Consider the following 24,481-nt stretch of genomic DNA (forward strand, 5'->3'; position numbering starts at 1 on the left):
TGGAGCTCATGTGGTGGTGGGTTTGCAGTGCAGCGCTGGCTCAAGAGGCGCAGGCGAGCTCTCCCTCCCGTCCCCTTCACAGTGGCGCAGTGCCAGCTCGGCATTTGGGTTTTCCTGCGCCGGCAAGGGGGCTTCTCGGCTCAGTTTTCAGGGTTTCTCAGCGTAGGGCAGCTCCGGTTTCGGTTTGCCACACGGTGCCAGAGGGGGCTCTTGGTGCGGCTTTTGGTTTTTCTCGGCGCAGGACGGCTCCAGTTTTGGGTTTGCCACATGGCCCGGGTGTGGGGGGCTCTGTCTGTCCCCCCAGTGTGGTGTGACTGGCTCTGACTCCACACCACTGCCAGCGGCGCGTTTAAAATCAGCAAGGACTGCTGTGCTGTTTAGGGCTAAAGGTCTGCGTGTCTTTGCTTCTTAACCACGTTTTTTTTGAAAATCGGTAACTATTTGGTTTTGTTTTAGGTCAGTGGGAGATTGTGCTGTGCCTTTTACATCTAAAATGGGCCTAAGTAAAGCATAGCACAAAAAGGAGTGTATTATCAAATTGTTGGAATTTTAGTTAGTGGAAATGTAACGCTTTCTAAGGGAAAATTAAAATGGTTTATACGCTGGCTTTTTCTACACGTCCCACAAATTTATCCTGAACAAGTCCACAATATCTAATTCTGGGACAAAGTAGGGCATGAATTGATAACCTTGGGAAAGTCTGGGGACACGTCCTCAGCTAAATTTGTGTTTTGGAGTTTACAAGTTCGATCAGCCTTACTCAATCAAAGGGAAGTGGAGGAAAAGTCACATAATAAGAAACGTACCATTGCTCTTCCTGTTTCTCCCCCCTTTAACTCTGAACCCTCCACCCCAAAACTTGGTATTTTAAAGAGAGCAGACTCTGCTCATGCCCAGGGAAGCTGGCTCCCTGAGCACTTTAAAATGCCTGAGTTCCCTTATCCACAAAGTTCTGGCCAAACCATGTGGAATTGTCCCCAAACCCCTGTGTGCCCTGCTCTGAAACCCAGAACACGTGTTGGCTTTTTGGAGAGCAGTGACCCACAGAATGGCTCTCTTACCCCAGGGGGCCAAGAAAATGGAGGATGCCACATGGCACCATGCCATACCTAGTCTCCTTCTTCCCATGATTCCCCTAAGCATCCCAAAACTCCTTCCCCATCCCCCACCCCTCCTCATCCTTGCGACACCTTCCCTACCACTCCCTCAGCTCCTCCCTGGGGGCGTCTGCCAACGTGAGGTCACCAGGCGTTCCCGCCCCCTGCCTGCCCCCTGTCCCTGCCCTTGTTCCCACAGTGTCCCAGCCCCCTCCCCATGTTCCCACGGTGGGGGCACGCCCACTGCTTGTCCCCATAGCTGCACCTGTGATCCCAATGCTTCTGATTCAAAGGATACAGAGCAGGGAACCACACACCCAATACAGGGTGCCACTTTCTCATTCGCCCCTGTTACATATCAGCATGCAGGGCAAGGGGGAGGACCCCCACCTGCTGATTGGAAAGCTTTTGGATGAGAAATGATGAGGGAAATAATCAAAGCACACGGAGAGTATGGCTTATACAGCCCATACTTTCGTGGCCTTTTAAATGCCAAACTGGGTAGGACTGTAGTAGTCCCACATGATTTAAAAAAGCTTTTCTCCTGCCTCATGACCTCTACAGAATTCAAATTGTGGGAATTAGCATGGAAACAACTGCTAAAAGAGGCTCTCCCAGACTTGCATGCTGATCCAACCAGAGCAAAAGATGCCAATGGCTTGCCAATTACATTGAGCATCTCTTGGGTGAGGGCCAATGGTCTTTAGCCCCAACCCAAGCTGCTGTAATTCCTGTAAAAGTACGTGACAGAGTCAAAGATGCAGCTGAAAAAGCCTTCTTTACCCTCCAACCTGAAGACCCATTCGAGCCATATAGTAAGATCAAGCAGCTACCATCAGAGCCTTTTTTGAAATTTGTAGAAAGGTTAACTAGAGCTATTGAAATTCAAGTTAAAAAAGAGAATGCAAGGGAAGAGGTTTTAGAGGAAATGGCATTTACAAATGCAAATGAACAGTGTCGAGTGGCAATTTTAAGCTTACCTCTAGAACCCCCCCAGACTAAAAAATATGCTTCTAGTTTGTAACTTTCCTGTTACAAACTAGAAGCCTCTGATGAGTGTTGCTGAAGACACCAGACCAAAGCTGTTGCCAAGACCACCACAGCGAATCGCCGTTGCCAGCCCTGCACCCATTCCCTCAGTACAGCAGTACCCTGGGCAGCAGCGAAGACCAGCAATGGTTGGTTGACCCCACAAAGCCATGCCTACTTTGCAACAACCTTGGGCACTGGAGTAACCACTGTCCTCTGAAAAAGCAATTTGATGAATTTAAAAATAGCAGGGGAGAACTACAAGCGCTCCCACGGGGTCACCAACAACAAAAAAACTGAATGGGAAGCACCGGCCTGCCAGGCGCACAGACACAAAAAGAGCAGGCAAGGGAATGAGGGAAGCAAAAAAGACCAAGTCTGCGGTAACATCCCTATTTCTCTAAGTGAAGCAGATGCTTCAAGGATCACTTTTGCTGGTCCAGGGCCAGATGCGACACCAAATAACCTTTGCTCTGACTTAAGCGAACCTGTTCTAACCCCTTACTCTGTCAATGATCCTTTCAGATTGCAGCTGACAGAACCACTACACCTGAAAGATACAGACTAGCATCTTGTCTCCATCAACCCACATCAGCAGGGTACTTGGCACCAAAATCGCTCTAAGTACATCCTCACTGGGGACACCAAACATAAACCACAAGAGATAGAAATTGCTCCAAGATTGACAACGTGAGATCTTGAGCAATTCAGTCTCAGGCTGCACTGTTTCCACCCACCCCTGTTTCTTCCCAAAGGACAAATCATTGCACAAGCCGTCCCAGTGCTGAGTTTACCTGAAAGCAACCCAAGTTGCCCTGAACAAGTCGCCCAGGTCCACTATTGGGATAGACAAACCCAAAATCTGGTGTAATGTCAGTGGGGGTGGGGAGTCAAAACGCTTTGAGGTGCTTGTAGACACGAGTGCAGACTGCACAGTGATCCCAGCACGGGACTGGCCAGCACATTGGCCTCTGCAAGATGTGGCTGGTCACGTTCGAGGTGTAGGAGGCATGCAATTGGCAAGACGATCCAAGAGCATTGTCCAAATTGAGGGGCCAAATGGACAATTAGCAAATATCCATCTGTTTGTGTTAGATTATTCAGAACAATTGCTAGGGAGAGATTTAATGTCTCAGTGGGGAGTCACAATTGATATTCCAGACTCTCCATAGGATTTTTGTACAGCGGACACTGAACAGCACTGTCCCCTAAAACTGAATTGGAAGACAGACACACCAATTTCAGCAGCACAGTGGCCGCTCAGTAAACAAAAAAAAAAGGCACTCGAGGAGCTAGTGGAAGAGCAACTGAAAAAGGGTCATATTGTGGAGACCATATCCCCGTGGAACTCTCCAGTGTTTGTCAACCAGAAGGCTGACAAACAAAGATGGTGGCTCCTCCATGACCTCCAACAAATTAATGATGTCATTGAAGATATGGGCTCTTTCCAACCTGGTATGCCATTCCCAGCGATGCTTCCCCAAGATTATAAGTTAGCTGTTTATATAAAAGACTGTTTTTCCAAATCCCTCTACACCCTGACGATGCACGGTGTTTTGCATTCTCAGTCCCCACCATCAACATGGGAGCCCCTATGAAAAGGTACCATTGGGAAGTTCTTCCTCAGGGTCTAAAAGTCTCGCCAGCAATCTGCCAGTGGTTTGTCTCTTCCCTGCTGTCCCCAGTGCGTGCAGCCGCAGAAAAGACCATCATGTATCATTATATGGATGATATCCTTGTGTGTGCCCCCAATGATGATTTACTCACACATGCGCTTGACCTAACGATCGATGCATTGATTGTTGCAGGGTTTGAGCTCCAGGAAAAGAAAATTCAAAAGATGCCACCTAGGAAATATTTGGGCTTAGAAATTGGAAATAGGACCGTTGTTCCTCAAAAATTAAAAATCAACCCAAAGATCAAAACCCTTGCGGACGTCCATAAGTTGTGTGGGTCTTTAAATTGGGTAAGACCCTGGCTGGCTTTGACTAACGAGGACCTTGCCCCTCTTTTCAATTTATTGCAAGCGGGAAAGGACCCGAGTTCTCCTAGGGCTATTATCCCAGAGGCTCAGAAAGCTCTAGAAAAAGATCAGATTGCAATGTCCACAAGACAGGCCAACCGATGTCGGCCTGACCTGCCATTCAAATTTATCATCTCAATAAGTTGGCACATGTCCATGGAACCATTTTCCAGGGGGAGAAAAAACAAACACCTAAGGCAAAGGAAACACCTAAAAAGGGCCAGGAACAGAGGGATCCTCTCTTGATCATAGAGTGGGTTTTTCTCAGTCACCAAAGGTCCAAGAGAATGAAAATGCCCCAAGAGCTGGTAGCAGAACTGATCCAGAAAGCTAGGACCCGGATCAAGGAGCTGGCAGGATGTGACTTTGAGTGCGTTCACATTCCAATAGAGTTAAAATCGGGCCAAAATCCTAAGAAAATATTGGAACAAGTGTTTCAGGAAAATGAAGTGCCGCACTTTGCTCTAGATTCCTACTCAGGACAAATTTCTGTCCATCAGCCTGCCTACAAAATTTTCGAACAAAAGGTTCAATTTACTCTGAAATTGGGATGTGTTTAAAGTAGGAGACCTTTAAAAAAGGCTCTGACTATCTTTACAGATGCATCCGGGAGATCCCACAAGTCCGTTGTGACTTGGAAGAATCCTCAAACCCAGCAGCAGGTGACTGACATTGCTGAGGTGGAAGGTTCACCTCAGGTTGCTGAATTGGCTGCAGTCTTTAGGGCATTTGAAAGGTTCTCAGAACCATTCAGTCTGATTACAGACTCTGCATACGTGGCAGGAATAGTATCCAGAGCAGATCAAGCAATACTGCCAGAAGTGTCTGACATCGCACTTTTCAAATTGCTCTCAAAACTTGTAGTTAGTTTCCCACCGAGAAGCATCCATTTTATGTGATGCAAGTCAGGTCACATCACCGACCTTGCCAGGGTTTATCGCTGAAGGCAACAGAAGGGCAAATGACCTTGCTGCGCCTGCAGAGATGGCCCCTCTTCCAAATGTTTTTGAACAGGCAAAAATCAGTCACCAGCTCTTCCACCAAAATGCACCTGGCCTAGTTCATCAAGTTTCACATCACTCGAGAACTGGCCAAAGCGATTGTGGCCACATGCCCAAATTGCCAACAACATGCACTCCCTTCAATGAGCATGGGAGCAAACCCAAGGGGGGTGAACAGTTGTGAACTGTGGCAAACTGATGTAAAATCCTTTACTGTTTTGGCAGCAGTGGGCAAGACAGTTACCAGTGCCAAAAAGGGAGCCACAAGAATTCCATCTCTTAGGCTCCATGTATGCAACTTTTTGCATTCACTTTAAATTCAATTCCAAATTACCATATCATGAAGCTAAACAAAACACCTATCCTGACCCTAGCAACCCACACTACACGGACAAAAACTGGCGCAAAAATGCAGTCTTGATCATGCACTCGTCAGGCGGTGATTATAAGACCTGTGAACTCCCAAAACCTGTGTTTTTAATATGTGGAGACAGAGCATGGGCAGGTCTCCCCCCTTGTCTGCTCAGAGTTCCATACACCTTTGGCAAGCTGAGCCTGTTTACCCCAAATTGAACAAATCTAATGCACTGCCAACTAAAAAACACCACGCATACATTGGCTATCCAAGAAAGAGACCTAACGCAATTAGACCCAGACTGTAATTCAGAAATTGTTCACTGGTCCAGACCTAAGGCCACCGCAATTACAGTCCTTCTGCCGCGGATCTCAGCAGCAAAAAGCATGGGAGAATTAGGCCGATTGGAATGTTGGATTGCAAAACAGGCAAACCTCACTTCTACTGCCCTGAGTGACCTCTTATCAGACGAGGAAATTACCAGGCAAGCCGCCATTCAAAACAGGGCGGCCATAGACTATCTGCTCCTTCTGCACAACCATCGCTGTGAAGAATTTGAAGGTCTCTGCTGCCTCAGCCTGTCATCAAAAGCAGAGAACGTCCATGCCACGATCAACAAAATGAAAACCATGGTGAGCGACATCAAGAGAGAAACTGACAACTGGCTGAGTGGATTGTTCAAAGGCTGAGGATTCTTGGGCTGGTTAGGATCTATTCTGAAAACTGTGGTTTTAGTACTCTTATTTTAGTTACTGTTATTGTAGTTGTTAGCATTGTTTTTGGGCTAATCAAGTGCATAGTGTACAAGTTAATTTCAAGCTTATCTCCCCGTCCTGAAGTCCACCATGAAGCTCCAATGGATGACAAAAAAGCCTCAGCGAAAAACACTGACCCTCCTGAAGAGGAGGAACCAATTTACCAACCGTGGTTTGGCAAGCATCCTGCGCCCCAAAACCAGTCCTCTTCATTTTAAACAAAACAAGGGGGAAGATGTTGCAGTGTGATGTCATAGTTTGCCTCAGGTATCCCAGTCCTTTCCCATCACCTCTCCTTTCTCCCCACCCCTGATCCCTGCTGGGTTCTGTCGATCAACCTTGGCATTCCAGAAGGGTGTCAAGTGATTGGCAAGAGTTCAAAAGATGCTCTGAAGCCCTGGGGGGCCATTGGCCCACCCAGGTGTCCCTCGCACCTGAGACCTGCCCACCCTGCACCTGGTTGGTGGGATCCCTACCCCTCCCCTCCCCTGGGCTTTAAAGGGCCAGCAACCACACGGTTTAGCAGATTCTGTTAGAGCTGTTACGAGATCCAGAAGCCTGCCATTGGAATAAACTCTGGATTGAAACCCTCTGGCAGAATCCCACTCCGTTCCTTCACTTCACCTTAAAGCATCTGCACAAAGGAAAACCAGAGCCTTGTGTGTCTGGGCATGACTCTAGCGCCAGCTGCAGCATCCACCAGCCAGAGGTGTCTCTGAGGTGAAAACACCGCAGTTGCAGCCTTTTGGTCAAGCAGCAGAGGCTAGTCAAGCCCAGACAAGTCCCATCTGGTTATATATTGGTAATTATTCCAGTAAGACCTGACTCAGCAAAGGAGCAGGTTCAGCACAGATGTGGTTTCCCCAGCCTTACAGCAAAGCCACTGATGGCAAAATTAAAAATATTGCACCCCAGGATATTCAGAGCCATGCAGCCTCAAACCCTCAGGCACACAAGTTCTCTCCCTTCATGCCACAGTCAATGCACCACAATGAACTGCGTATTGTTTTTCTCATACCAGCATTATTTATTGATTTTTCCAGTTTTACCAATGTCCTTTATTATTTCTATGGGCAAGGCAGCAGAGAGCAGTTTTATGTCAGGATGGCTTTTCAGAAAACCAAAATTTTGAGTGTCAGAATAGGGGGGAGAAGCTCTGAGGTAAAAGAGACTAAAACGCTCTCTGAATCTTTTATTATAAACTGCAAAGGAAAAATATCATAGTCAGAAGTACTAAATATGTTCAGATTTTTATAAAGCACACTCGGAACTGGGCACTGGCAAGCTGAGCAGTTTAGACAACAGAATTTTCTCACAAAGAAAAGTTAATTTCTGTATGTTGTGATGGCACCCAGCTGTTTGCTGAAGTGGGATAAGGGGATGGCAGGCAGGGAAATGTCCTGCCCTCCCCTCCCTCCTGCTGCATCATGGATTTTCCATCCAGACCTTCAGCACGAGGAATGAGTACAAACGCAATCCCAGGATAGCATAGCTGAAGTTAATCAGTACCTCAGTGTTTTTGAACTTGTCAGAGACTCCCTCAGTTGGCCTGGTTATTTCAGGTTATCCCAGACAGGAATTCTGGAATTTGCTGAGTTCAAGGCAGTATGAGATCAAAGTTGCTCCCAGCTCACAGCTCAGCAAAGGGACAGTGGAAAGGCTGTCCAGGGAGGGGTAACAGAGCTGGGGAAGGGATTAAAAACCCTCCTCCAGAGCTGAGGGAACTGGGGGTGTTTATGGAGAAAATGAGGCTCAGGGGGGACCTTGTCGTACTCTATGTCTCCCTGACAGGAGCTGGGGTGGGATCAGGCTCTCTTGCTGAGTCCCAAGGGAAAGGATGAGAGGAAATTACCTCAAGTTGTGCCAGGGGAGGTTCCGAGTGGGTATTAGGGAAAAAAAAACAACTCACTGGAAGAATGGTTAAGTATTGGAATAATTTGACCAGGAGGTGGTGGAGTTGCCATCTCTGGAAGTGTCAAGGAGGAGCCTGGATGTGGCACTGGGGGACGTGGTTTAGGGGTGATAAGGGCAGTGCTGGTGTGGGGCTGGGACTGGGTGGTCCTGGAGGTCTTTTCCAAGGTGGATGATTCTGTCAGGTGCAGGCTGGCCCATGCCACACTCAGGAATAATTAGGGAATACTCAGGAGGGAATTATTAGGGTAGCTACAACACGCCGGCCAAGGCCGGAATACATCCATGACTGGAGATCCCAAACTACCTCTTATAAATCCATGAAAAGAGATCCCCAAGCCCCTCTAATAAACCCATTGCAGGAGATGTCCAATCCCTCTAAAAATAAATCCAGTCAGAGATGCCAAAACTGCTACAATAAATGTATGAAAGGAGATCCCAAATCCCTCTCATAAATTCATGACAAAAACACCTTTAATGAATCCATGAAGGGTGATACCCAAGCCCCTGTTATAAATCCATGGTTGGAGATCCCAAAGTCGCTTAATAAATTCATGGTAGGAGATCCCAAAGCCACCTAATATAGCCATGAGAATAGAACCCCAAACCCTTCTAACAAATCCCGAATGAGATCACTAAACCCCTCTAACAAACGCATGAAAAGAGAGCCCCAAACCTCTCTAATAAATCTATGGCAGGAGATCACAACACCTTTGCAATAAAAGCATGGCAGGATATCCCAAATCCCAGTAATAAATGCACAACAGAAAACAACAGTTTGAAGAAGCAGGTGGTCTTTGTAGAATGCCAGGGTGGTTTGTTTTGGAAGGGACCTTAAAGCTCATCCAGTTCTACCCTGTGCCAAGGGCAGGAACACCTTCCACTATCCCAGCTTGCTCCAAGCCCTGTCCAGTCTGGCCATGGACACATCCAGGGATGAGGCAGCCACAGTTTCTCTGGACAACCTGTGCCACGGCCTCACCATACCCACAGGGAAGAATTTCTTCCCAATATCTTCTCTAATCCTTTCCTCTGGCAGCTTAAAGCCACTGCCCTTGTGCCAACACCTCAGGCTCTTGTAAGTAGTCTCCCTCCAAGAGAAAGATAAGATACATCCCTCTCAAACACCTCACTTGGACCATGCACGTGTGTGAGTGCCACAACCTCTCCCAGCCAGCCACTGACCTGAGATAAGGGCTTCTTCTTCTCTCCACAGTGGATGCCTCCAATGAAAACCATGTTGGGCATGACAGGCATGGGATACTCAAAGACAAAGTCGATTCTCCTCAGCCAGATGGATCCGTGACTTAAAATCTCCGTCATTGTCATGGGTTTTTGGAGGAACTCGGAGGCCAGCTCCTCAAAGGGAGAATAGGCAATATTGCAGATGAAGGACTCGGAAAGGGCAATCAGGAAGTTCTTGACCCTCTGGGAGAAGGTCATGTGGTCGGTGTTTTCCGAGAACATGCGCGGGACGTAGGAGAGCGGGTCCGGGCCCTGAGCCGCGCGAACCTCCAAGGCACACGGAACCAACCGCAGGAAGAAAACACTGGGGATGGAGAAGCGCAGGGCAATGATCTGCCCACAGGGCGACACCGGATCTGTGAGCAGGGCATCAAAGTGACCCTCTCCAATGTACTTCAACAGCTCTTGGTTGTACAGCAAGGACTTGCACGAAGCATGAAAGAGGGTCCCGCTCTGCCGGTACTCCAGCAAAAGCTTCCAGAATCTCACCAGGAAAGGATCTTGGCTGAAAGATTTTGCACTGAGGGAGTGTACATGTTCTTCCACGTCCTCCTTCATCAGTGGCACAGGGTAGGTTTTCAGTTCGTAGCCATCCGAGGAATCAATGAGGATTTTGTTGTCCGGTGCGATGACCACGATCTGGTGCCCTCTCTTGCTCAGCTCATTCAGCACTTTTTTCATGCTGAGCCAGTGGCTGCCCTCCATGGGGATCACCAGCAGCCTCCCAGCGGCAGCCGGGCTCAGGAGGCACAGGAAGGGCAGAAGCAGTGCCACCAGCATGGTGTGGGCCATGCAGAGTGGAAGCCTGCTACCAGGGAGGCCAGCTGCTTTTGTAGCCATGCCCCACCTCTGTTCTTTTGACTCTCCTCCCATTTCAGGTCACAGAAATCGATAAATGACTGGGGAGGGTTCAGGGCAGGTTGGGATTTCAAAGGTGGCTTTGTGTGAGTCAAGAAAGGTGTGCCACCTTCACACAAGCAAAGCTGAGGTTTTTGGCTCAATGCCACCTTCTTCCCTCAGCAGGACCCCAGCTTTGTGGCACTTCTTGCCACCAGCCCACCATGCCCAAGGTCTGATGGCAAAATGCAGGGAAAAATGCACGCGCAATATGGATGTGCAGAAACACTGCTGAGCCCACAAGGGAGGCCTGTGCCTATCAAGAGAGCCCTGAGAGGACTCTTTTCCATCACTGCCACTGAGGGCTGACAGAGTTGTCACAGACTGAGGTAATGTAGCATTTTTAAAAGCAATTTCTTCCCTAAAGAATCTGATGCCAGTAGTACAGTGAATCATAACTTAACAGTAAAGATAAATAAGAGAAATCCCTGTAACAGTACCTGGGGTTTGGGTTTTGCTTTTTTTTTCCAATAGCCAAAACCAGCTGTCACTCCTGAGAAAATAATAATTTTCCTTAATTGTGGTGTTACATTTTAGTTAAATTGTATGCTCTGTCTCACCCCTTGACAATGTAGGGTTTATTCAAAGCCTGTGATCCTCCCCTGCAGCATCATGGATCTGTAATCCCATTGGCCCAAGTCTTGTTCCACACCCACTTCGAATCTCCCTCTTAAACTCTGCGAGAGAGACCACAGATTCTCTTTTGGGCTTTCTCTCCCTAAGCTCTCCCTCTCCCTCCCCCTTTCCCTCTTGTCCCACAGAAACCATGCTGCTCCTGAGGATTGGACCCCCAATAAACCCTCAGCTAATCAGCACCCTCAGAATCCGTGTGGAGTCTCCTTGCCTGCCTGCTGCTACCAGGGAACACGCAGTTTAGGGACCCCCGGAGTCCACTCCGTCCTGCTAAGCCTGGCACAGCAGCCACACGGGTAAGCCTCAACATTGCTACCGCTGTCTGTGCTGTGCCCGCACGGCCTGGAGATCCAACATAGCCGCGACAGTGTGTTCCAGCCACAGAACACAGCACCATCTTCTACTTCTCCTTCCCAAAATCCCTTTCTTCCCGCTTTTTCTTCCCCATGCTCCCTTCCCTGTCTCTCATGAACCAACCCCCCCTCCAACTCCTAGTTCCCGCCTTCTGCCGTCCAAATCCCACAAGGTAGGAGCTGGAATTAGAGAAAAAGCTAAGAAACCAAAACCCAAAGCTAAAATAATTTTGTAATACCAGTTTTAACAGCCTTGTATATTTTGTTGAATTGAAAATTCTACTTTATGATCTCCTTCCTCTGTTATTCCAAGAGCAGGATAATATCCTTCTCTGCAATCCATACTCCTTTTTTCCCTATTTTGGGTAGTTCACTGGGAGCAAACCACTGAAAGACGCAGGGTACCCCAAAAAGGTTTTTCTTTTGCAGAGTCCCTGGCTCCCCATAACCTCCCCAGTTCCCAATCCCTATCCACTTTTTCTAGCTGAAAAGAACTTGTCAACTAGAACTTTTTATCCCAAAACCCTCTAACCTTTTATCATTCTTATCCAATACCTGTCTTCTCTCCATTTCCCTCCCATCCCCATGAGGTAGTTTTCACAATTGTGCTTTTCTAGTTTAAATGTGTGCTCATATTACAAATTGTCCTGTTTTCAGTTTTAGAAAGCAAGGGCCTGTCAGGTCACAAGGGTAGATCCAAGGAGAAGCAGTTTTTGATTGTTTCATTAATAGCGAGTGTTCAGATAGTATTAGACTGCTGAATCAAAATCACTGTTGGGTTTATGCTGTCCTCAGTAGGTTCTTAGGGTGACTGATAACATAAAATGGTGTCTGGAGAAGCATTTTGATGTTTTTTGTGGTGAATGCTCCCTGAGTATATGGAGTAGCTGAAGCCAAATTTCTTTTTCTTTCTTTTTGTTTTCCTTTTAACGACCTAAACCCAGGGGTCTTCTGGGTTAAAGCGGTTGGAAGGTGAAAGCAGCGGTGAAGCTCAGATGCAAGGGTGAGAATCTGAGGCCACAAACCTGCCTGGAGGCTGGGGTGCTCCAGGTGATTCCCTGTCCCTGAGCAGGGGAGCAGAACTCAGCGCCTCAGCCTAAAACTGGGGGCTGTGGTGGTCTGAAAAGCCAGTTGGAAAAAGTTAGACACCATTGGGCCAGTCATGCTGAAAAGGCCAATCCCAAAACTCTCATATGAGCTTAGTGCCAAAGGCTGAAGCCCTTTAAGCACTCACCAATGCTTTAAATTTGTTTAAAATCTGCAATATGGACCCACATAGCCCATTTATTACAATGAAATACTCATTTTATCTATGCTGCCTACCACGAAAAGCAAACAGTCAAATAGACTGTTCAAAACATAATCCTGACTGCAATTGTATTTATTTTTCTGCTGCAAAACTGTGTAATTACTGCTTCGTTTTTTCAATAGTGAATTGTCATATTACCCTTAATATTTTCTTTCTAATGAAAAAAGGGTGAATGGTGGTGTTACATTTTATTTAAATGGCATGCTCTGTCTCACCCCTTGAAAATGTATGGTGTATTACAAGCCTGTGATCCTCCCCTGCATGGATCTGTAATCCCATTGGCCGAAGTCTTATTCCATGCCCACTTTGAATCTCTCTGTTAAACTGTGGGGGGTGATGAGAAGTCTCTCTTGCCTCCTCTCTCCCTAGGCTTTCCCTCTCTCCCCTTCCCTCACTCTTCCAATCTTCTCCCTCAGAAACCATGCTGCTCCTGGGGGTGGGACCCCCAGTAAACCCTCAGCTAATCAGCACCCTCACAAGCCCTGTGGAGTCACCTTGCCTGCCTGCTGTACCAGTGAACACACAGCTTAGGGGGCCCCCAGGGACTCCCCGGGGATCCCCCAAAGGAACTGCCACACTGAATGCAAACTTGCATTTTTCTGGAAGATAAGCAGCCAGCAGAAAATCTCTCCTGATCTTTCCATAGACCTTTCAGCTAACCCCTTATTCTATCAGGTATAAAACGAAGTTGCAAAAGAGCATTTCACCCTTGTACCCCAGATAACAAAGACCAGAACACCTCTCTAGTGCACAAGGTCATGAATCGTTCACAGCCAGTGTCGGGTCAGTTCAGGACCTCAACCCTGTGTCCAGGGCCTTCTTGGTTATAAATTGCTGGGGTTTAATGTTGCTGATAACATCTCATTAAAGCCTATAAGCAGGTGAATATGGGAAACAATTTCCTTCTCCAGGGCATTCTGGGCTTTAAAATCTTGCTGGATTTTTCTTTCCCATGCAGTTTCTGCAGGCTCCTTCCCAGGCCTGGTAGGAAATCTAGGACTTTGCTGAGACCCTGCCCTCCAAAAGGAGCAGCAGCTCCATCACCCACACTGATCCCATCTTGGTAGTTTACAGCATGGATTAACTTATAGCGAATTTCAAAGAGCTCAGAGCAAGGAGATGCACAGAAGACAGGCCATAACATCAGGCAAGGCTGCCAAATGAACACAGGAAGATTGGTCCACAAAAGCAACTCCATTCTTGAGGACACAAGGCTGATGGTGAATTCCCACCCTCTGGAAGCAGCCAAATCTGCACCTCTTACAAAGATGTCATGGCCACCAGGGTGTACCTGGCAATCCCAAATCTGAGGAGAACGATCCCTATTGGCTTTTTCCTCCTGGCACTACAGCAAAAAATGAACTAATGGATGGGTTCAGGGCAAACAAAGGGAAAGGAGACCTGCACGGGGACACAAAGAAGGATTTTTGGTCTTTGGTTGCTGTCTTAAAAACCCTTGTTATGTATTGTAAGTGTCTTGGTTTGAGAGGAAGTGAGTTTTTTAGGATGTTGTAATCAAACTAATACGTGCTCAAATTTGAATATTGGCACTTGGTGTAGCCACTGAGGACATAGATACGCTTTTGAGAACACAGGGGGGTTAAAAGCAGAGAACTCCTAGAAGGAAGCTCTCTGGGGTTCTGTCCATGAAAGAAGTCAGACTTCTCTTGCACGGCTGCGGGCTGGGCGGGGGAGGGGAAGCCATGCGGCCGGATGAGGTAGGCCTGGGCCTTGGACAGAGAAGGGAGGTGAAGGCCCCTGCAGGATGGAAGGGTGGAATAACCCTGAGAGACACGGGGCAGCTCTTTCTTACTTCTTGAGGGAGAGAGAGAGGGAGCCTGTGCCTGTGCTCATACTAATTTGAAATTTGATAGCAGGGCTTGGCCAAGAAGGAGAAGGAGAGAGGGTGCAGCGAGAAGGTGCCCGGCAGAGCAGCATAGGAGTTCTGCACAAGCAGAGCCTGATATTTTAACCCTTTTCTTAAATGATGAAAACTTTACAAATGCTGATCTTCGTGGAGCTGAATGAGGAGAGAGATAGAGATAGAATAACAGGAAATGAGTGAGTGTGATGCAAGTTGGTGCAAGTGACAGATGTCCGAGAGAAGCTGAGAAGAATCCCAGGTGAGAGGAGATGATAGAGTAGCCTTTGGCTAGACTTTTCTTCTATAGCCATAGACAGAACCATTTTTCCTCTGACACAGAGACTGCATTTAGGGGGAGGCAATGGCTTGGAGCTAAGAGAGTTCGGTGTTGTCATGTGAAAAAGTGTGTGAACAGAGACGACGGGTGAAGATGGTGGTAGTGCTCTTGATCTTTGGCGAAAGAGAATAAGATCTCTGTTCTTGAGACCCTTCAGCCCCAGGGGGTGAAATTTGCAGGGGGACAGGTGTCCCAAAAGTGAGAGACTGTGCTCTTTTAGAACTGGGCAAAGCACCCTTTAAAAGAAAATCTAAGAAGGAGCTCTAGTGGTGAGACTGTGCAGTGGTGAGAGCACTGCACATGGAAGAAAGATGTCACGATAGCAAATGTTCTCCGGGCGGTGCCACGTGTGACATGGAAACACACAAGGTCTCAACTGTGTTTCCAAGGGAAGCCTATGGTACAAGGGAGACTCCTCTCTTCTTGAAAAACTGAGAATTGATTATCTGAAGGGTAGTGATAGACTGAGAATTGATTATCTGAAGGGTAGTGATAGACTGAGAGTTAGTGATCAGAAGAGTGGTAACTGAATTGGGAATCCAAAGTTTTGTCTTACTGTGATGTATTAAGAACTTAGTGAGAAGAGGAAGAATGTTTTTGGAAGATTTTCATTCTGAGTTCTGCGTGTGTTTCTTTTTTTTAAGTATAGTAGTAAGTTAAGAAAGTTTTTTTTTCCATTTATTCCAAAGTTAGAGCCTGCTTTGCTCTATTCTTAGGCACAGCTCACAGTAGACACCAGAGAGAAAGTATTTTCATAGGAGCACTGGCATTGTGCCAGAGTCAAACTATGGAAGTAAGCAAGAAAAAATTGAGGAGAAGTGTGACACCTCCCACTAATGCCACTGCAGGAATGTTTTGTCTTTGTGCAAGTGAAAGCAATGCCAGGGCAAAGCCTTTTAGAGGGGGCTAAGGAAGGAGTCCTTGTGATGAGAAGCTGCCATCAGCACGTTTTCCTCTTCTTTTTATAGATGGTGCTGGCACTCCCAGCATCCTCAGCTGGGAGAAGCAAACCCTTACAGCCTGAGGCAAAGGCATTTGTCTCATGACACTCAAAGGGTGCTGGGACTGCCCTGAGTAGCTCCACTCTGTCACTCTGGACAGGGAGGAACCACCCTTAGGCAGGGAAAACCAATTTCTGGAGAGGCCCAGAGGAGGAGAGGTTGGAGACGGCACAGACTGAAAGCAGGACACTGAAGGGATTTACAAATAATTGTCATTAAATGCAGGAAATCTGGATGCAAAGACTTCATTGCAACTGCTGTGACAAGAGCTGACCAAATTAACTTGGACGTTGCTGCTTGGTGTGTTTTCGACTCTGGCCTCAATTGCACTTTCAATGGCAACAGCAGCTGCCTGAGAAGAGCCAGGACGAGTTCATTTCCCCTGACTATAACAGAAAAAGTCTCTTGATAGGATGGCCACACTTTCTTATGGACTCCACAGGCTCCCTGCTTTTTGTACCAGTCCATCAGAGCAAAAACTGTGGGGAAAGTGAGGCAGCAAGAGGAAGGGCAAGAGAAATTAGAGATAAAGGCAGGACAAACAAAGAAAGGATCAAGTTCTTAGATTAGCACAGGATCAGCTGAGATCAGATTTAAGGTGAGTAATTGTTATTGAGAAAATTAACAGCCAGGCTCATTTTTCAGATAAGCAACAGATAAGTTTGTGTGTGGTTTTTTTTTCATGATGAGTAGCAAAGAGCACCTGGAACCCTCTCAGCTCTGAAGGGTGTGGTGCTTGTTTCCAGCTCCTGGTTGATGTGCAAAACAGGAGCTGAGGATTCCAAAAGTGAGAGGGTCAGGTGCCTGCTGAAGGAAAGAGTTGATTTGCAATGTCACCATGCCAGCCTTCAGGTACATCTTAGAGCCAAGACATTGCTTCTGATTCGTGCAAACCTTGTGGTAAACTTCCAGACACTCGAGGAGTTGGAAACTTGGGATTTCTGTGCCTGTGACTGAAGGTGTAAATGCTACTGAGACACATCCCCATGCAAAGTGCAGACCAAGAGGAAATCAGCCAGAGGCAGCTCAATCAAGGGGTAAATGCAGTTTGTGCTCCCCCAGGCCCAGCCCTGTGGTCTCATGTTCTCCCACAAGCTCTGGGATGATCCTTACACAATTTAGGATTGGATTCCCAGCTGGATAAGGTAAGTAGAGCCAGTTGTGCACAAACCTGAGCTCCTTCAGCTCAGAGCAGCTCCTCCACAGGACCACATCAGATCCAGCAGAGAGGAGCTCTTACCACTTACTGTTGCCCATTGGCCTGCCTGTGGAAAACTATGGAAGTGGTGTAAGAAAAATGCCTGTGGATTCCTTGTCTGCAGAAGAATCTGCAATTTGAATCTCTTCTTGACTCTCCCTCTCCCAGTAATCCTTTTTCCTTTCCTACCTGTTGAGGAATGGGTTCAACAGGCTTTGAGGAACTATTTATTCTCCCCATAGGATTATGTTTCTGAGCAGTAATGACCAACCCAGAGCTTTACTGGTGTGTGTGAACAGGCAAATTCCATTACCCCCTTTGACTCACTTTACGCTTGTTTACACTCGCCTGCTGGGCACATTTCAAAGTGAAATAGGAGGAATTCCTCTGCAGTCTGTAGAAATTGTAGCTAGAAAAGAGACTGAAGAAAGAAATATTACAGAATGTTTTTTTCCAGGTTTGGAACTTTTGATTTTCACCTGACAGGATTGTGAAGACAGGAGCTGGCTGGGATAAAGTGAGGGCAACTTTGCTACCCTAGTGGCAAAGTTATGAACTCTTTGCAGCTCTGAGACATCCAGCATATAAAAGTAAAGATTTGTATTGTGGAACCAGCAAGAATTTTCCTCTTCAGTCTCAAACTACCATCAACTCTCCTGAGCCTTAATGCGATTAAATGCCTTAGAAATAATTATATCTGAATATTCTAGTTCATAATATTATTCTTAGCCTTGTTTATCATGTTTAGAGGGCTCTCTATCAGCCTGTCAAAGAGCATAAAAGAAATCTGAAAGAGGAAAGAGAAATCCCACCCCTCCAGCTCAAAGACCTCGTGCGGAGATATTGTGTGGCCACAATTCCGAAGTGAGGGAGCAATTTCCTGGGAAAGAGATTTGTGTCCTCCTTTGTGCCTGGATAGAAATGTCTGGTGTTACCATTTTAGAGATTGCATGTTGACTGTCACAACAGATTTAGATTTCTAGATTAGTTTTAAGATCCTGCAGAACATTTCTGATAAAAGCAGATGTCAAGGTATGAGAACTTGTCTGAGTTCTGCATTCAAGAGTCTTTCACCCAATCCACAACTGTAAGATTATTTCTTGCCATTTCAAGGTGACATTTATATTTCACCCCCACAAACAGGAGTAGCCTAACACAGAGAGCCAGTTTAGAAATGATTTGTCATGAAAAGACAACTAAAGTGAATCAACTGATGCTGCTGAGCCTGGAGTTAAAACAAAATATGACTCTTGGGGTTTTGATTAGATTAAAGAAAGAGATGTCAGAAGCCATTAAAAAGAAATCTAAATGGATCTGGTTGATGCTTAAGATATATTCATTGAGGACAGTAATTTCCATCTGGCCGCTGAAATCCCTTTTTTGTTTGGTTTGTTACAAAACCCTCATTAATTCAAATAAGTCTCTATCAAGGTTGTTTGATTTGATTTCAAACTTCGGAAACCACTACCCAAAATGGTTGGACTAAAGCATTAACAGGAATTAAAAAAATAACAAACAATAGCGATAAACTCCCTGAAACAACATAATGACTTTTCATTGGGAAATGTACCATTTGTAGATGAAGGAACATTACCTTAGACAGTGGTTTCTTCTTTGCACAGTTGATCCCCCCAACAAAGACCATGTTGGGCATCACTGGTCTGACATACTCGAACACAAAGTCAAACCTCAGGATCCAAACAGCAGCCGAGTTCACGAGGTCCATCAGGGACACATCCCTCTGAAGAACTTCTGAGGAAAGCTTAAGCGCTTCTTCATAGTAAACGTTGCAGTAATCAAGCTCCAGGAGAGAAATCAGGGCATTTTCCACCCTCTGGAAAAAAGTCATTTGGTCTGAGTTGAAGCTGAAGAATCTTGGGATGTAGGACAGAGGGCTTGGGCACTGTGCGGCTGCAAAGTGGAGGTTGCAACCAAATCCCCTCATGAAGAACAGAAAGGGAAGAGAGAGATGGTGGGCCAGGATGGTCCCACACATGAAGATAGGATCTGTCAGGACAGCATCAAAGCCGCTTTGGTTGAGGAACCTCAGGGTCTCCTGGTTGCGGAACAGGTCCTTGCACTGCCCAAAGAAGGTGCTGAAAGTATGCACTGAGGCCTTGTACATGGCCAGGGCATTGAGGGGGAAAGGCTTCGGTGTCAGGTGCACAGCAACATATTCCTGAAATGCTTTATCCAGCTCTTCCAGGGGCTGGCTCACCGGATACGTGACCACCTTGTAGGCCTGCGTGGTCTCCATCTGCCAGCTCACCTCGGGAACCAGCACCACCACCTCGTGTCCTTTCTCGCTCAGCTTCTCCACCACTTCCCGCATGCTCAGCCAGTGGCTTCCCACCATGGGCACCACCAGGAGCTTCCCTCCATCAGAGAGGCTGGGCAGGAGGAGAAGGATGGAAATCCAGGCAGAGCAAAGCCTCAAAGCCATGTTGCTGTGGTCAGAGCAGGAGCCGTGGAAGAGATTTCTCCGGCAAGTTGTAGCCGGAAAATGTTATGGAAAGCAATTGAAGGACGATTTGCCAGCTTTTGTAGCCATGCCCCTCCTATGCCCTTTTGACTCTCCTCCCATTCTGCGTCATCAGAACGTCGCCACAAGGTCACAGAAAACAATAAAAGATTAGGAATTATTCAGGCCAAGTGTAGAATTCAAAGGTGGCTTTGTGTGAGGCAAGAAAGGTGTGCCACTTCCACACAAGCCAAGCTGAGGTTTTTGGCTCAATGCCACCTTCTTCCCTAAGCTGGACCCCGGCTTTGTGGCACTTCTTGCCACCAGCCCAGCACGCCCAAGGTCTGATGGAAAATGCAGGGAAAATCCATGAGAAAAATGCACTCACAGAGTGGATGGGCAGAAACACTGCTGAGCCCACATGGGAGGCCTGTGCTTCTCAAGAGAGTACTGAAAGGACTCTTTTCTATCACTGCCAATGAAGGCTGACAGAGTTGTCAAAGACTGAGGTAATTTAGCATTTCTAAAAAGCACTTTCTTTCCTAAAGAATCTGATGCCTTTAGCACAATGAGCCATAACTTAAAGTAAAGATTAATATAATCAATGAACCAGTAAATGGAGTTTGGGTTTTGCCTTTTTTTTTCAATAGCCAAAACCAGCTGGCATCCCTGAAAGAAATTGCATTTCCTTAATGCAAACCTTCATTTTTTTGGAAGATAAGTAGCCAGCAGAAAATCTTTCCCCATCTACCCACAGAACTTTCAGCTAACCCCTTATCCTTTCAGATATAAAACGAAGTTGCAAAAGAGCATTTCACCCTTGTACCCCGGATAACAAAGACCAGAACACCTCTCTAGTGCACAAGGTCATGAATCATTCATGGCCAATGAGGGGTCACTTCATGACCTCCACTCTGAGTCCAGGTCCTTCTTGGTTATAAATTGCTGGGGTTTAATGTTGCTGATAACATCTCATTAAAGCCTATAGGTGGGTGAATATGGGAAACAATTTCCTTCTCCAGGGCATTCTGGGCTTTAAAATCTTGCTGGATTTTTCTTTCCCATGCCGTTTCTGCAGGCTCCTTCCCAAGCCTGGAGGGAAATCTAGGACTTTGCTGAGACCCTGCCCTCCAAAAGGAGCAGCAGCTCCATCACCCACACTGATCCCATCTTGGTAGTTTACAGCATGGATTAACTTAATGGGAATTTTCAAACAACTCAGAGCAAGGAGATGCACAGAAGACAGGCCATAACCTCAGACAAAGCTGCCAAATGAACAAAGGAAGGTTGGTCCACAAAAGCCCAAATGGAAATTTACAGGAGATATCCATACCCAGGACAGCTTAAAGCCTAATTCAATAATCTAGAAGAGAAGGGGAGGATGGAACTGGAGGAGAATTGCTTTTGGGGCTTGGATATTGACACCTTGACAATAAAAGCAGATGGAGGAATCAATCTAGGGGATGGCTGAGGTAGAAAATAGGCAAAGCATTCAGTCCTATAACCTTCACTGTGCATGAAAGGAGAGGGGATAAATGGACAGTGCACGAGACAGCTGGGAGAGGAGGATAGCAAAGTTCTTTAGTTCAACAAAAGAGACTCTCATTTGCATAAAAGCTGCATGTCACTTAAATTGCCCTAAATAAATCTGGTAAGGCTTTAGGTTTGGCAGGATGTGATATAATCAGACTGCTGGGTACTAGGAAGAAACATTTCTGCATCATGCAGGATTTCAGTCCCTGAACACCAAGCTGTTGTCAGTTAGGGTTTGATGGAAGGACGGGAGCGACATTCTTTGCCCAGGATGGCAGGGGGATGGAATGAGAGAATCTTTAAGGTCCCTTTCATCCCAAACCCTTCTGCCATTCTCTGATACATTTATACTTTGCCTTTTCCATATAAAACCAAAAGAAAGTTTTGTACCTGAGACAGTTTTTTCTTCTGAACACAGTTGATGCCTCCAATAAAAGCCATGTTTGGCATCACTGGTCTCGGGAACTCAAAGACAAAATCGTATCTCATCAGCCAGAAGGAGCCACGGCTCAGGAGTTCTGTCACTGTTACCTTCCTTTTGAAAACCTCATATGCAAGCTCTTCAAAGTTATCGTAGATGGGCTTACAGTAGAAGAGCTCCAGCAGATCGACCAGCATGTTCTTCACCCGCTGGGAAAACGTCATGCTGTCTGAATTATCCAAGAATAACCTGGGCACATAGGAAGGAGGGCTTGGGCACTGGGTAGCAGCAGAATCCATTCCACAGGGAAAGCCCCGCAGGAAGTAGACGGAAGGAAGGGAAAGATACTCAGCCACCAGGGGCCCACACATCAGGATGGGGTCTGTGAAAAGCACGTGGAATTTGCTCTCTTTCAGGGACTGCATCAGCTCCTCGTTCTGCAGGAGGCTCTTACAGTTGGTGAAGAAGACCGAGGAGATTTCTATCGTGCTTTGATACGAGGTCAGAACGACATTCCAAACAGACTGTTCAATAAAATGGGCGTTAACAAAGGCCTTGAGCATTTCACCCAAGTATTCCTCTGTGTAAGGGATTGGATAGGCTTGGACTGTGTAATTCTGAGGCTCCTCTGACTTCATATACAGGCTGGTGGAGGGTACAAGCACAACAACCTCGTGCCCCTTTTGCTGCAGTTTCTCCACTACTGGCCGCATGCTGAGCCAGTGGCTTCCATCCTGAGGTACCACCAGGATCTTTCCACCTTCAGCCAGGGTTAAAGACAGCGTCAGGAGGAGAAGTATCCAGGTAGCTCGGTAAAAAAGAGCCATTTCTGTGGGAGTGAACCAGAGGGTTCTGCTCCGCAGGGATCCACGCACTGCTTTATACGATGGTCCATGCTGACTAAGCAGGGAATTTATTGGCTGCAGAAATTAATATTTACCTTCCCAATACGGGTGTGATTAGCCTGTGATTTTGCCTGTATTTGCAGAAGGGAAGGGAAGCTGTGCCCTTAGAGAAATGTTTGTACTTTCTGTTAATGTTTAGGCTTCAAACTCAGGCACAAAGACACTGTCAGCACTAAGTCTGTGACAACAAGAGCAGCGATGTCAGGCTGTAACAATAATCATGCTTAAAACCATTGACCTGGTAAATACACGGCAAGAAAATAATAAAAATACACCCAGCAGAATGGATGCAACTCCATTCTTGAGGACACAAGGCTGATGGTGAATTCCCACCCTCTGGAAGCAGCCAAATCTGCACCTCTTACAAAGATATCACGGCCACCAGGATGTACCAGGCAATCCCAAATCTGAGGAAAACAATCCTCATTGGCTTTTTCCTCCTGGCACTACAGCAAAAGGTGAACTAATGGATGGGTTCAGGGCAAACAACGGGAAAGGAGACCAGTATGGGGACACAAAGAAGGAGTTTTGGTCTTTGGTTGCTGTCATGTAAACCTTTGTTATGTATTGTGAGCAAGACAAAATTGAGGAGAAGTGTGACACCTCCCACTAATGCCACTGCAGGAATGTTTTGTCTTTGTGCAAGTGAAAGCAATGCCAGGGCAAAGCCATTTAGAGGGGGCTAAGGAAGGAGTCCTTGTGATGAGAAGCTGCCATCAGCACAACGTTTTCCTCTTCTTTTTATAGATGGTGCTGGCACTTCCAGCATCCTCAGCTGGGAGAAGCAAACCCTTACAGCCTGAGGCAAAGCCATTTGTCTCATGACACTCAAAGGGTGCTGGGCCTGCCCTGAGTAGCTCCACTCTGTCACTCTGGACATGGAGGAACCACCCTTAGGCAGGGAAAACCAATTTCTGGAGAGGCCAAGTGCAGAAGATGTGGGAGACGGCACAGACTGAAAGCAGGACACTGAAGGGATTTACAAATAATTGTCATTAAATGCAGGAAATCTGGATGCAAAGACTTCAGTGCAACTGCTGTGACAAGAGCTGACCAAATTAACTTGGACGTTGCTGCTTGGTGTGTTTTCTACTCTGGCCTCAATTGCATTTTCAATGGCAACAGCAGCTGCCTGAGAAGAGCCAGGACGAGTTCATTTCCCCTGACTATAACAGAAAAAGTCTCTTGATAGGATGGCCACACTTTCTTATGGACTCCACAGGCTCCCTGCTTTTTGTACCAGTCCATCAGAGCAAAAACTGTGGGGAAAGTGAGGCAGCAAGAGGAAGGGCAAGAGAAATTAGAGATAAAGGCAGGACAAACAAAGAAAGGATCAAGTTCGATTAGCACAGGATCAGCTAAGATCAGATTTAAGGTGAGTAATTGTTATTGAGAAAATTAACAGCCAGGCTCATTTTTCAGATAAGCAACAGATAAGTTTGTGTGTGTTTGTTTTTCATGATGAGTAGCAAAGAGCACCTGGAACCCTCTCAGCTCTGAAGGGTGTGGTGCTTGTTTCCAGCTCCTGGTTGATGTGCAAACCAGGAGCTGAGGATTCCAAAAGTGAGAGAGTCAGGTGCCTGCTGAAGGAAAGAGCTGATTTGCAATGTCACCATGCCAGCCTTCAGGTACATCTTAGAGCCAAGACATTGCTTCTGATTCCTGCAAACCTTGTGGTAAACTTCCAGACACTCGAGGAGCTGGAAACTTGGGATTTCTCTGCCTGTTACTGAAGGTGTAAAGGCTACTGAGACACATCCCCATGCAAAGTGCAGACCAAGAGGAAATCAGCCAGAGGCAGCTCAATCAAGGGGTAAATGCAGTTTGTGCTCCCCCAGGCCCAGCCCTGTGGTCTCATGTTCTCCCACAAGCTCTGGGATGATCCTTACACAATTTAGGATTGGATTCCCAGCTGGATAAGGTAAGTAGAGCCAGTTGTGCAAAAACCTGAGTTCCTTCAGCTCAGAGCAGCTCCTCCACAGGACCACATCAGATCCAGCAGAGAGGAGCTCTTACCTGGAATGAGACCACTGTTGCCCATTGCCCTGCCTGTGGAAAACTATGGAAGTGGTATAAGAAAAATGCCTGTGGATTCCTTGTCTGCAGAAGAATCTGCAATTTGAATCTCTTCTTGACTCTCCCTCTCCCAGTAC

General features: G+C 46.7%; 2 protein-coding genes across 2 annotated transcripts in view; both read right to left on the reverse strand.

The window, feature by feature from the left end:
- The window catches only part of LOC311155898 (UDP-glucuronosyltransferase 1A1-like), a gene marked incomplete at its 5' end in the record, with an annotated part of 99,637 nt that overhangs the window by 72,906 nt on the left and 2,250 nt on the right, over positions 1-24,481 (reverse strand). The window lies entirely within an intron of this gene.
- LOC311156073 (UDP-glucuronosyltransferase 1A1-like) lies at positions 11,132-19,451 on the reverse strand (the record flags this gene model as incomplete). Its single annotated transcript, XM_084209748.1, has 5 exons — positions 11,132-11,167; positions 16,085-16,162; positions 17,336-17,417; positions 17,821-17,888; positions 18,603-19,451. The coding sequence occupies 5 exons, from the start codon at positions 19,449-19,451 to the stop codon at positions 11,132-11,134; spliced, it is 1,113 nt and encodes a 370-aa protein (XP_084065874.1).

This window comes from Fringilla coelebs, assembly GCF_963513975.1.
Source record: "Fringilla coelebs genome assembly, chromosome: 7".
In the NCBI taxonomy this organism is placed as follows: domain Eukaryota; kingdom Metazoa; phylum Chordata; class Aves; order Passeriformes; family Fringillidae; genus Fringilla; species Fringilla coelebs.